At 38.7% G+C, this 13,138-nt stretch overlaps 1 protein-coding gene across 1 annotated transcript in view; it reads left to right on the plus strand.

The window, feature by feature from the left end:
- Positions 1-13,138, plus strand: part of LOC102890097 (NXPE family member 3) — a 29,303-nt gene that overhangs the window by 9,371 nt on the left and 6,794 nt on the right. Inside the window, exons 3-4 of the mRNA XM_006918636.1 lie at positions 6,565-6,644; positions 7,025-7,237. Of these exons, the coding sequence (XP_006918698.1) occupies positions 6,565-6,644; positions 7,025-7,237 (293 nt within the window). The remainder of the gene's footprint in view (positions 1-6,564; positions 6,645-7,024; positions 7,238-13,138) is intronic.

Below are 13,138 nucleotides of genomic sequence, written 5' to 3' on the forward strand. Positions count from 1 at the left end.
ATTTTCTCAACACCATTTATTGAAGAGACTGTCTTTACCCCATTGTATATATTCTTATCTCCTTTGTCATATATTAAGTGAGCATATAGGTGTGGATTTATTTCTGGGCTCTCTATTCTGTTCCATTGATCAGTGTATCTTTTTTTATGTCAGTATCATGCTGTTTTGATTACTGTAGCCTTGTAGTATAGTTTAATATTAGGTTGCATGCTACCTCCAACTTTGTTCTTTTTTCTCAAGATTGCGTGGCTATTGAGGGTCTTTTATGGTTCCATATAAATTTTAGGGTTATTTGTTCTAGCTCTCTGAAAAATGCCATTGGTGTTTTGATAGTGATTGCATTGAATCTATAGATCGTTTTGGGTAGTGTGGCCATTTTAATGATGTTGGTTCTTCCTACCCATGAGCACGGTATATGCTTCCATTTATTTGTATCTTCTTCAATTTATTTTTTCAATGACTTATAATTTTCTAAGAACAGATCTTTTACCTCCTTGGTTAATTTGATTCCCAGATATTTTATAGTTTTAGATGCAGTTGTAAATGGGATTGTTTTCTAAATTTCTCTTTCCAAAAATTCAACATTGGTATATAAAAATGCCACTGACTTCTGAATATTTATTTTGTAACCTGCTACTTTACTGAATTCATTGATCAGTTCTAACAGTTTTTTGGTGGAATCTTTAGGGTTCTTTATATATAGTATTATATCGTCAGCAAATAGCGAGAGTTTTACTTCTTCCTTTCCAATTTGGATACCTTTTATTTCTCTTTCTTGCCTTATTGCTGTGGCTAAAACTTCCAATATAATGTTGAAGAGGAGTGGTGAAAGTGGATATCCTTGTTCCTGATCGTAAGGAAAACGCTTTTAGCCTTTCCCCATTGAGTATGATGTTAGCTGTAGGTTTGTCATATATGGCCTTTATTTTGTTGAGGTATGTTCCCTCTATTCCCACTTTGCTGAGAGTTTTTATCATAAATGGATGCTGGATTTTGTCAAACGCTTTTTCTGCATCTACTGATGTGATCATATGGTTTTTTATCTTTTGATTTGTTAATGTAGTGTATCACATTAATTGATTTGTTGATATCGTACCAATCTTGCATCCCAGGAATAAATCCAATTTCATTATAGTGTATGATATTTTTAATGTATTGCTGAATTCGGTTTGCTAATATTTTGTTGAGGATTTTTGCATCAATGTTCATAAGAGATATCAGCCTATAGTTTTCTTTTTTTGTAATGTCTTTGGTTTTGGAATCAAAATAATGGTGGCTTCATAAAAAAAATTAGAGAGCCTTCCCTCTTCTTGAATTTTTTGGAATAGTTTGAGAAGAATAGATGTTAATTCTTCTTTGAATGTCTGGTAAAATTCACCTTTGTAGCCATCCGATCCAGGACTTTTGTTTCTTGAGAAGTTTTTGATTATTGGTTCTATTTCATTGGTGGTAATCAGTCAGTTCAGGTTTTCTGTTTCTTCTTGGGAGATTGTATGTTTCTTCCAGAATTGTCCAATTTGTTGGCATATAATTGCTTGTAGTATTTTCTTGTGATCCTTGTGTTTCTGTGGAGTCTGTAGTTATTTCTCCTTTTTCATTTCTGATTTTATTTATTTGAGTCCTCTCTCTTTTTTCCTTGATGAGTCTGGTTAAGGGTCTGTCAATTTCGTTTATCTTTTCAAAGAACCAGTCCTTGGTTTCATTAATCTGTTATATTGTTTTTCTAAACCCTATTTCGTTTATTTCCACTCTGATCTTTATTATTTCCTTCCTTCTATTCACTTTGAGCTTTGTTTGCTGTTCTTTTTCTAGTTCTTTTAAATGTAAGATCACATTGTTTATTTGAGCTTTTTCTTGTTTCTTGAAGTAAGCCTGTATTGCTATGAATTTCCCTCTTAGGACTGCTTTTGCTGTGTCCCATAGATTTTGAGTCATTTGATTTCTTCCTTGATCCCCTATTCTGGGGGCTCTGGACATGATCTTTGTGTGGGTAGTATGTGATCTTCTATTGTTGCCAAGCCTTTATTGTTGTTAACACATCAGTGGATGGGATTAACGCTAAGGCTGACTGTGGGAATTGGCTGCACCCACAGGGTAAGAATGGCTGTGTAGGGGCTAATCCCACTGAGCGGATTTGCCCTAGCAGGCTTATGTGCTTGTTGCAACCACCCCTTATGTGTACCGCTAATGGAGCTAGTCAAGATTTGCTCCATTGTGGTCTAGTGCCAGCCTCCGGATGCATTGGTTTTGTGGCCCCTTGGGAGGGGCTCCCCAGTAGGCCAAGGTCAGCCACTGCTTTTGATTGCTCAGGGCTACCTGGTGGGAGCTACAAAGCGATCCATAGACGGTTGTTGCCTATGCTGGATCTATGGGTAAGTAGAAGAGGCAATGCTGTAGGCAGCAATCTGGTTATCCCTCGTCCCTGACCTAGGGCAGTTTAGCAGAGGGACCAGTGCTCCTCAGGGCCTGACACTGCCTGTCAGTTGCCCATAAGTCTCTGAAACTGGAAGAATCTCTGGGTGACATTCATGGTGGGTGGTGCAGGGACCCAGGGAGTCTTCTGGGTCTATTGAGTAAATTTCCCCCTGCCACTGCAGTGTCGGTTTATATGCCAGCGGTCTCTGTGGCTCCCTGCTGCCTACCTCTGGCCTGAATGCACCTCCCCAGGGCAGGGGCAGCTGCCTATCAACGTGCGGAGGGTGTTTTGTGTATTAGATGGCGCAAGAGCTCAGGGAGTCAAGGGCCGCCAGGCCAATAGCCTCGGTTTTCTGAAATTTCTGCATCTGCACGTTCCCACAGTAGTCACAGATCACTTGGAGACAAACTGCTGTCTGGGGCAGTCCCACAGATCCCTGTGATCCACCCAAGTTTGTGTTGGCAGCAGTAATCTGCCTGAAACTGTCTCTGAAATGCAGGCTCACAGAGTTGGCTGCCAGCTGTGAATGTTTGGCTCCTAATCAGTGCAGGGTGTGGTAGCCATCCAGCAAGAAAGCCCCAGGCAATCTGCAGGTTAGGTAGAGTGGGCTGATCTCCTCAAGCCAGCAAGCACTTTCTACTGGGCCATTTGGGAGGGGTCTGCCCAGACAAGCTGGTGCATAGGGGTGCCCGACTAAGGCACAGTGATGGCTGCCTGTTCAGACCTCGTTCTGGTGCCAGGAAATGCAGTATTTATCCATAAAAATCTTGCATGAGCCTCCGACCCACCACCGGTGTCCCAGGCGAGTGTCCGTAAGTCAGAGAGCCTGTGCATGAGCCCTTTAAAGAGGTGTCCAGAGATTTGTCTTCTTCTGTCTCACCCAGATAGCCAGAATCTCCTTTGTTTTTTTTTCGGTTGGAGTTATTGGAATCTCCTCTTCCCTGGGCTAGGACCCTGGGCTGGGGAGCCTCTGAATGAGGCCAGGACCCCCATCTCTTTCAGGGTAGCCTCTACACCCTCGCTCTCTCCTAGTAATCCTCTACCGCCCGCGGCTGCAGGTCCAGCCCGATTCGCAATTTTTCCCCTCGGTCTGGCTTTTATGTGGTCCTTTATGTTATCAGACGTATGTGTTTTGATCAGCTGGACTTCAGGTGATTCTCCACGTTGATTCTTGTATAATTTAGTTGTAATTTCAATGCAGACCTGGGAGAAGGCAAACCCTGCTTTTATCTAGTCCGCCATCTTTCAGCCATCCCATACATAGGTTTTTACATGAACATAAGTTTTCATTTCTCTGGAATAAGTGCCTGTGTGCAATTGCTGGGTTGTGCAGTTAGTGGATGTTTTATAAGAAATTGCCAAACAATTTTCCAGAGTGCCCGTACCATTTTACATTCCTACCAGCAATGCCTGAGAGGTCCAGTTTCTCTGCATCCTCTCCAACATTTGGTCTTAATGCTATTTTTTATTATAACTGTTGATCTATTTCTATCTAAAGATTGATTTAATTCAAACTTGGAAAATGTTAAGATCCTGTAAAGCCAGCTGTTGGGTACTCAGTAAAGTAACTTTAAAAATGTGCATAGGAGGTGGGAAAGTACGACAGATAAGACCGGCAGATGAATCTTTCAAGAGGTTGTCCTATGAAGAAAGGAACCTGACCAAATTGTAGCTACAGGAAGAGCTACAATTTATTCAATGGAGCAGATGTAATTATGTTTATATTCTGGAAAAAAAAATCTCAAGGGTAGTTAAGGATGGTACAAAAAAAAAAGAAAAGTGGCACAGTCTAAAAGATGCAGAAAGAGGTAGCATTAGGGTACCTCTTCTCCTGAGTGGGGCAAGCAGGAAGTAAGGATGGGTGCAGAGGATGATTTATTTTCTGGTTAGGGAGTTAATGTTGAGAGAGTTCCTGTAAATTTAGAGGTGTTGCCCCTGCCCCTCTCTCCCTTGCCCTGGGAAGTGAAGGGAAAAAGATGAGGTAAGCATCCAATCTCAGCTTTGAGGAATGGGAGAGACATCTGGGTGGAAACACACAAAAAGAATGTCCAATAGCATTTCCAGCCTCACTGGAACTGGAGCTCATCAATTTTTAGAGATAGCAGTTGACACATTCAGGCCACAAATATTTATTCTTAATAGCTGTTTATTTAATTTCAGCTTACTCAGTAGCTCACAATTCTATTGTCTCAGTTTTTTGTTTTGCTAAAAAATTTTTTTAATCTACTTTGTTGGTGCATAATCTACATACAGTGAAATGTATTTGTTTCAAATGTGTGGGTCAATGAGTTTTGATAAATGGGTGTACCTGTGTAACTGCCACCACATTCAAAATAAAGAACATTTCCACCACCTCTAAAGATTTCCTTATGTCCCTTTACAGTTTCCCTCACCTACCTCTAGCCCTAGGCAAACACTGATTTGCTTTCTGAAAGTATATATTAGTTTTGCCTTTTTTAGAATTGCATAAAAATTGAATCATATAGTTTGAACTTGTATCTGGCTTCTTTTGCTCAGTAAAATGTTTTTGAGATTCATCGATGAGTAATTTTCCTCTTTTTTTGGTCCTTTTTATTGATGAATGGTGTTCCATTATTATAGATATATTCCAAGTGTGTTTATCCATTCACCTCTTGATGAACATTTGGGTCGTTTCCAGGTTTTGGCTATTATAATTAAAGCTGATGTCAATATTGAGTTATAAAACTTTTGTAGGCAAATATTTTCATTTCTTTTAGCTAAATATCATTGTGTGAAATTATTGGAATTTTTTTTATTACTAGACTTTATGGTTTAGAACAGTTTTAGATTTATAAAATTGAGCAGATTGTACAGAGTTCTCACATCTGCTTTTCTCCACAATTTCTCCTATTATTAACATCTTATATTAATATGCTATATTTCTTAAAATTCATGAACCAGTATTGATACATTATTATTAGGTAAAGTCCGTAGTTTATTGAGATTTCTTTAGTTTTAACCTAATGTCCTTTTTCTGTTCCAGGAACTCATCCAGAATACCTTATTACATCTAGTTGTCATGTCTCCTAAGGCTTTTCTTGGCTGAGATAGTTTCTCATACTTTTCCTGTTTTTGGTGACTTTGACAATTTGAGGAGTATTGGTTAATTATACCGTAGTATTCCTCTCTATTGAAACTTGTCTTATGTTTTTCTTAATGATTAGAGAGGTGTTATGGGCTTGAGGGAGGAATATCACAGAGAAAGTTTACATTTTCATCACATCATATCAAGGATACATACTATCAACATGATTTATGAATGTTGATGTTCACCTAGTCACCTGGCTGGGGAAATGTTTGTTAGGTTTCTCTACTGTAAATCTACTCCCCGCACCCTCTCCTTCCACACTGTGTCATTTGGATATCTCTGTGTACAGCCACACTTAAGGAAGAGGGGGTTATGTTCCCCATTATCTGAGTTTTTATGTTCAAAAAATTATTCTGTTCCATATCCTTCCAGAATTTAGTGCCAGGAAAAGTTTGTCTTTCCTGGCATGCTTGTGTACTCTCCTTTATCAGAGAAGGAGAAAGAACTACACAGTCTAGTTTCGATGTTCTTTTACTACCTGGACTTTTAGTAAACTGAGAACCAAAGAGTGGGTTGATCGCAGAGGTCCAGGTTCTTGACAAGATTTTCTCTTTCATCATTTTTCCTGACTTTTTTTTTCTAATTCCCCCTTCCTCCGCTTCCACCCCTGACTCATGGATGTTGCTGTTTCCCCTTAAGAACTGGATCTCTGCAGGTGGGGCGTCCCCTCCCACACAATCGTGGCGTGCACCCGGGCCTGGTGCCTGGCACTCCCTAGGTGCACTCGGCGCACAGCAAGAGGTGGGGGGAAGGAGGGGCGGCGACACCAGGGGTATGGTCTGTGGCTCCGCCTGCGGTGCAAACCCAGGACCTTCTGTGTGCAAAGCAGACGTGCTAACCACTTCACTATGGAACCACTCCCCTGACTCTTTATTGTATTCGCCTCAAATTATAAATGTGCTAATTGTATTATAAATACCTCAAACTCTTTTTGGATTTAGGCAGATTAGAAATTACAAATCAAACATCATATGCTCATACTGGACTCCAGCCTTTACCTGGTCATCTTCCCTCAAGTTCACTCTTAGTGTTTCCCCAGGAAAGTGACAGACAAGGTGCTCCCTCGGGGCATTTCTCCAATCCAGATCAGAATGGGAGCCCTAGAGAACAGCAACCTGGGTGAGTGGGGCTGGCATATACTGGGGGTCGGGGTGAGCTAATAGACTTAGAAGGATTTTATTCCTTTTATTCCTTGACTGGGAATTTAGCCCCAGCCCCACTGCCAGGGCAGTATAGCATAGTGGTTAATAATATGGGCTGTAAAGTCAGACTTCTTGGTTTAAAATGTTATCTCTGCCAGTCACTATTCTTGATCACAGGTAAATTGCTTAAACAATTCAGGGCCTCGGTGTCTCCACTTGTAAATGGAGATAAGACTAGTACTTCATGGATTTTTGTAAAAGAGTAAATGAAATAATGCATGTAAAGCGCATAGAAGAGTGCCTGGCATTTTGTAATTTATAAATGTTAGCTCTGTTCTATTTTTCCCTTTCTTATAGCCCTGCTCCCACGACGCCCATGCCGTCCTGGGCTCCCGTCTGTAAAGCCCTCTGGCTTCTACCACCGAGACGTGTGGCACTCGCTGTCCTGCTCTAGCCGCTCCTTCTCTACTGTGGATAACATCCTGGGCTGCCTGGCTGGCCGCATTGTCCACATGATGGGAGACTCCACGCTTCGGCAGTGGTGGGAGTATCTGCTGCACACTGTGCCCTGTGAGTGGCGGTGAGGGGAGAGGGCAGGATACCTGGAGTCTCATGAAGGAAGAGGCGAACAGGGCGGTGCTTTGAGAGACAAGATTCCTTTGTTGGAGAGGTTGGGGCAGTACGTTGAGAATTTTCCAAGGGCAAGTGAGCAAAAGAATCAGAGCTCAGAGGATGTAATTATTACCACCAAGCTTCCTTTCCAATTTAGTTTATCAGAAGTTATGAGATGACAGCATTATAAAAAATCTTTCATATAATATAATTTCTGATAATACAAAAACATTCCCCCATTTAATTTCTAAATAAAATCCTGATTTAATCTTTAAGTTAAATTAACATGTGAAAGACAAAGTTCAAGCTTTTGTCCCCCACTCACCTCAATTTCTTTCTCCTCCCCTTTCCCCTCCCCCTGTCTCTTTGCCTTGCTGCTGTGTCCTGGTAGAGTTGTGGTTCTCTTAGCACCTAAAACCTGAGTGAGTTCTGCTGATTGTGTGTCATTTTCTCAGCCCTTCCAAAGTTAAATTAATCCAATCCCAAATCTTCCATGTGTACCATTTTTCTAAATAGTCAAGATTAATAGAAAACAAAATTATCACAGGACTTGTTAATAACCTCCCATTTAGAAAAGAAAAACACTTAGCATCTATAGTGATTACTTTAAATAAAATTATGTCCATGCAGCCAGTGCCTAGTACAAAGTTATTATAAGTCTTGAAGATACCTGAGGAGTAGGAAGGTAGAACAGGGAAGCTAGCTTGAATGCCTGTTGGAATGGGCTCACTCTGTGAACTTGACTATAAAATTAGCAATAGGCTAATTGTGGCACTCTCTTGCCATGTTTTTGAGGACAGTCCACATATTACCCCCAACCTCAGATGGATAGTGCAGATACATTCCCGTCTTCCTGCAAAGTTTAGAAATTTGCCATGTTGTCACTCTCAATTACTCGGCTTAATTTGAGGTTCCCCTTTACTTTAAACAGTTTATTGAGGTGTAACTGACAAATCATAAACAGCACATATTTAAAGTCTGCAATATGATAAATTATAACATATATGAACATCAGGAAAACAATCTCTACAAATAAGATAATTAACATATCTACCACCCAGAAAGCTTTTCTGGTGGCCCTTGCTAATCCCTTCCTTTTACCCATCTCCCTCCCCAGGCCACCACACATCAGCTATCTGTCTTTTTAGCTTAGTTTGCATTAGCTAAAACTTATATATAAATGGAGCCATGTGTATTCTTTTTCGTGTGTGGCTCCTTTCACTCAACATAATTATATTGAGATTCAACTATATTTCTAAATGTGGCAATAGTTCATTCCCTATTTATTGCTGTTTATACCATTGTTTGTTTATCCATTCATCTGTCAATGGACATGTGGGTTGTTTCCAATTTTTAGCTATAGAGTCACTACGAATATTTGTACATAAGTCTTTTTAGGGTATATGCTTTCATTTCTCTTGAGTAAATAAAATACCTTAAAGTAGAATGGCTAGATCATATGGTCGGTATTTGTTTAACTTTTTAAGAAACTGTCATACTGTTCTAACTAGCTATACCATTTTATATTCCTACCATCACTGGATAGGACTTCTAGTTGTTCTAAATTCTTTTAAATTTTAGCTATACTAATAGGTATATAATGTTTATAATGGCTCATTCAAGCAATTTTTGTAATGGCTGTTTAAAAAATCCTTATCGGATAATTCCAGCATCTGAGTAATCTTAGTGTTGGCACCTGATGATTGTCTTTTCTCATTCAAGTTTGCGATTGCCGTGGTTGTTGGTATGATGAATGATGTTCTCTTGTTTACTGAACATTTTGGGTATTATGTTGTGAGACTCTGGGTCTTATTTTACCTTTGTTCTTTTTAGCACACACTGTGTTTAGGTGTAGCATGAAGGTACAGGTGGTGTGTGTATATAGCTACCTTCCGGGCCCTGCTGATGCCACCCCAGTGAAAATAGAGCACCAACTACATGGCCTTGTTGCCACTGGGTGAATGTGCAAGTTCAGCTCCACACTACTTCATACTACTGACACTAAGGGCTGTCAAGCACAATGCCAACTAGCATTTCTTCACTTTTTCTGCCGTTTTGCCTCCAGGTTGGAGTGGAAGCTCGGATCCCTCCTGGAGTCAATTTTATTTTAATTGATGTATATGTTATTTTGAATTCTTATGTATTACAAAGAACCAATTAGATATCTTGCAAATGGAAATATTTATTTAAAAACACTCTATAGGTGGAATAAATAACAAAATGAATACCACTTTAAAGCAAATTAGTAAACTGAACAATTATTCCAGAATTCAGATTCTCTCCCTCATCATGGTAGTATTCTTTAGAATTCTCTTTTCTCTATTATAGTTGATCATTCCTTATATTAATTTTCCATGTTCAGACTAATGTGTGATTTCTTTCTTCTGATTGGACCCTGACCGATACACTAATAATTCCTAATGAATCCATTTTTGACATTTTTGCCATAATAAAAATAGCCTTAGAATTTCAGTGGCTCGACACAATAAAAATTTATTCTGAACTCACCCAAAGTCCAGTGTTTGGGAGCAGGCCTCCACACTGTTGTCCTCAAAGCTGTGACTCTGGAACCCACGTTTCTTTCATCTTATGTCTCCATTGTCCCCTAGGGCCTTCCAGAGGCCATTACTAGATCCTCTGCACCCAAGACACTAATGAGGTGAGAGAGAGAGAGAGAGACAGAGAGAGAGAGAGAGAGAGAGAGAAAAAGAATGGAGAATTGTATGGGATGTTTTATGTCCAGACATGGAAGCGGCGTACATCTTTACTGACCAAGATCAATGACCATAACCCAGTCATGATCCAAACAGGGGATTTGAAAAACATAATCTTCAGGAAAAGGAAATGGGGTGGTGAGCAACTAGCCTCCCCTTCTCATCTTACCAATGTATTTATATTAATTTTAACGAACTGTGTTTATGTTTTTATAATTATGTAAATATTTTTCTCTTTATAGTCAAAACTAATACCATGATTTAGTTTCTTTTGTGGTAATTTGTTTTTCCTCTCTCTCTCTCTTCCCCTTCCTTCCTTTTTTCCTTTCTTGTTTTTTATCAATAAATATTTATTGAGCACCTATGACATCCAGGTACTGTTCTAGGTTTTAGGAACATAGCAGTAAACAACAACAAAAATATCAATATTCCTCTTTTACTATGCATAAACTCTAGCGGAAACACTCAAAAACGAACAACACAACAAATATAGATACAATCCCAGATAATAAAAAGTTCTGTGAGAAAAAAAAAATACTGTTTAAGTAGAAGATGGTGAGGAAGAGGAAGATAGATTAAATGGTCAGGGAAGGTGCTGTTGAACCAAGTCCAGAATGGTAAAAAGGAGCTAAATCTGTGATGATCTTGTCATAATCTCTGGTTCATTCAACTCTCTGCCTCTTTTTCAGCTATTCCTGTGCAGCTGAACTTACCTGGAGAAAAATATTCCACCATAACTGTTCTCATTGAAATGCATGACCACTAACCTCTAGGGGGCACTATAGTTGTATAAAAGCACAGTGATTTTCAAAATGCGGCCCCCAGACTAGCTGCATCAGCATCACCTGGGAGCTTGTTAGAAATGCAACTTCTCAGGCCCCATCCCAGAACTACTGAATCAGAAATTCTGGGGAGGTGCTCAGTCTGTGTTTCAACAAGCCTCCAGGTGATTCTGACGGGCACTGAAATTTGAGAGCCACTGCCCTAGGACCACTAAACCACTGTCCTTGCTGATGGCTTCACAGCTTCTCCTTTCTTGAAACCTTCTTCATCTCAAACTCAGCTGTTGACCTTACCTATTTTCTTGAACAAAACAAAGCAATCAGAAGTGAAATTCCAGACTGTCACCACCACATTTCCTCTCCTACCAACATCTGTGTTCTCTGTATTCTCACCTGTTTTTGAAAATGAACTTTCCGTACTCCTACCTATGACTGATCCTTCCACTTCTGCTCTAGGTCTCATGCCCTTTTGCCTATTCAAGGACATCTCTCTACCAATTTTCCCCTCCCTCCTAAAGAATCTTCCCTCTCAACAGCATGATTTCCATCGCATTCCCATCAGCATATACACACGTTACTTCTTACTTTCATATTCTTAAGTATTTGAATCAATTACACACATCGTGACATTCTACTGTCAAATATTCCAGCATAAATCTTTTAAAAACGGGATACTTTATACATAACTCAAATAAGATTATCACGACTAACAAAATGAATAATAATTCTGTAAGTCTAATATCTAGTTCATAATCAAATGTCCTCCATTGCCCTTCAAAAGTCTATACAATTATTTTTTCAAAGCAAAGATCCATTCCAGGACCTGGTTGTTTTGTCTTTGAGCTTTAAATCCAGATTAATCATTTCTTTTCTTCACCCTTCTGTATGAAAAAGTCAAGGCCCATTGTCCTGTCAAATGTTTCGCCTTCTGGATATTTCTGATTGCTTCCTTATGGTGACAATACAGTTTGTCCCCTATTTCTCGCATTTCCAATAAACTGGAATTGAGAGTTCAAGGCTAGATTGAACTCAAGCATTTGCATAAATGTTGCAAATTCTCTTTGCAGCATATCAGGGGATGCATAGGATCTGATTATTTACAGTCAGTGATGATAGAGTGACCATTGGATAAAAGGAAAAAGACTGATTCCTCCGCAGTAGTTAGTTTTTCCCTTGGGGCCAGAAAGGAATCTAGCGGTGTTATTTTAGCATTGTATGAATTCCAGAAATCTTTGTTAACCATTTTTCTAATGATTTTAACACAACTGATAATTATTGCCTATTATCCATCATTTTATGTGTTATAAAAGGGTGGTTTTCTAACTCTATTGTTCTTTCTACACGTATTGGGTAGCCTTCTTTTGTAAAAATAATGCTTTCTCTCATTAACTGGAGCTAATAATAGGCGAATTTGAAAGAAAGCTTCTCCTGGAAAGGCAAGAAAACGTTAAACTATTTTTATGTTTAATTGCCAATTTACAAAGAAAAGAGCTGGTTTAAGGTGGCAACAAAGGACTATTTCTTTCTTTTTTTTTTAGTATCATTATAGATACATGGATTTTTATAGATTTGATGTGATTGGACAATATTTTATTTTAAAACCATTATTTTCTCTAGTTACTTTCTTTCATGATTTTGTCTAATATTCAAATTTTCACAATCTCTACTGGAGTGGCTCCTGAGTCCTTTTGACATACCTCCAAAATGAGAAAGCTTCCATGATTTCTGGCATGAGGTATGCCAGGTTTACTTTGTACCATTCTGCCTCAGACCTGAAATTTGTTGATTCTCCAAGAATTTATTGGAAATTAGAAAGAATATCTAGGCACTGTGAGAACTCATTATTGTTGAGATAACATTGTTTCTAGGCCATTCAAGAGACAGAAGAAGATGTTGGTATATGATTAATAGATGATAGAGTAAAAATCATGAGTTCATATTTATATTTCAAATTTATTTTAGAATTAGTATTTTATTTTCTTAATTGCATTTATATTTATATTTCATTTCTCTTACACTGAGAATCTAACAATATAACACAGTTACTTGCTGTATCCTATCATATTTAAAAAAAGTAATTTCAAAGGAACAATACCACTATTACAAATAATAATAAAAGCACTGAATAAAATTAAAGATCCTTTGTAGATAACCAGGGTTGTGTCAAAAGGATTCAGAAGCCAACTTAAAGAGGCTTCCACTGGATGAAAAAAAAAGACATTTGACCATCAACAAAGACAAAAACTACAGTGAATTGAAATATAACAGACATGTTTAAATCCACAGATTTATAATAATAATATGTTAGAGAACTTTAGGCAACCAACTTGTTATTTTAAAAACTGATAAGTAAAAGGGAAGAG

Source organism: Pteropus alecto, unplaced genomic scaffold (assembly GCF_000325575.1).
Source record: "Pteropus alecto unplaced genomic scaffold, ASM32557v1 scaffold68, whole genome shotgun sequence".
Lineage (NCBI taxonomy): Eukaryota > Metazoa > Chordata > Mammalia > Chiroptera > Pteropodidae > Pteropus > Pteropus alecto.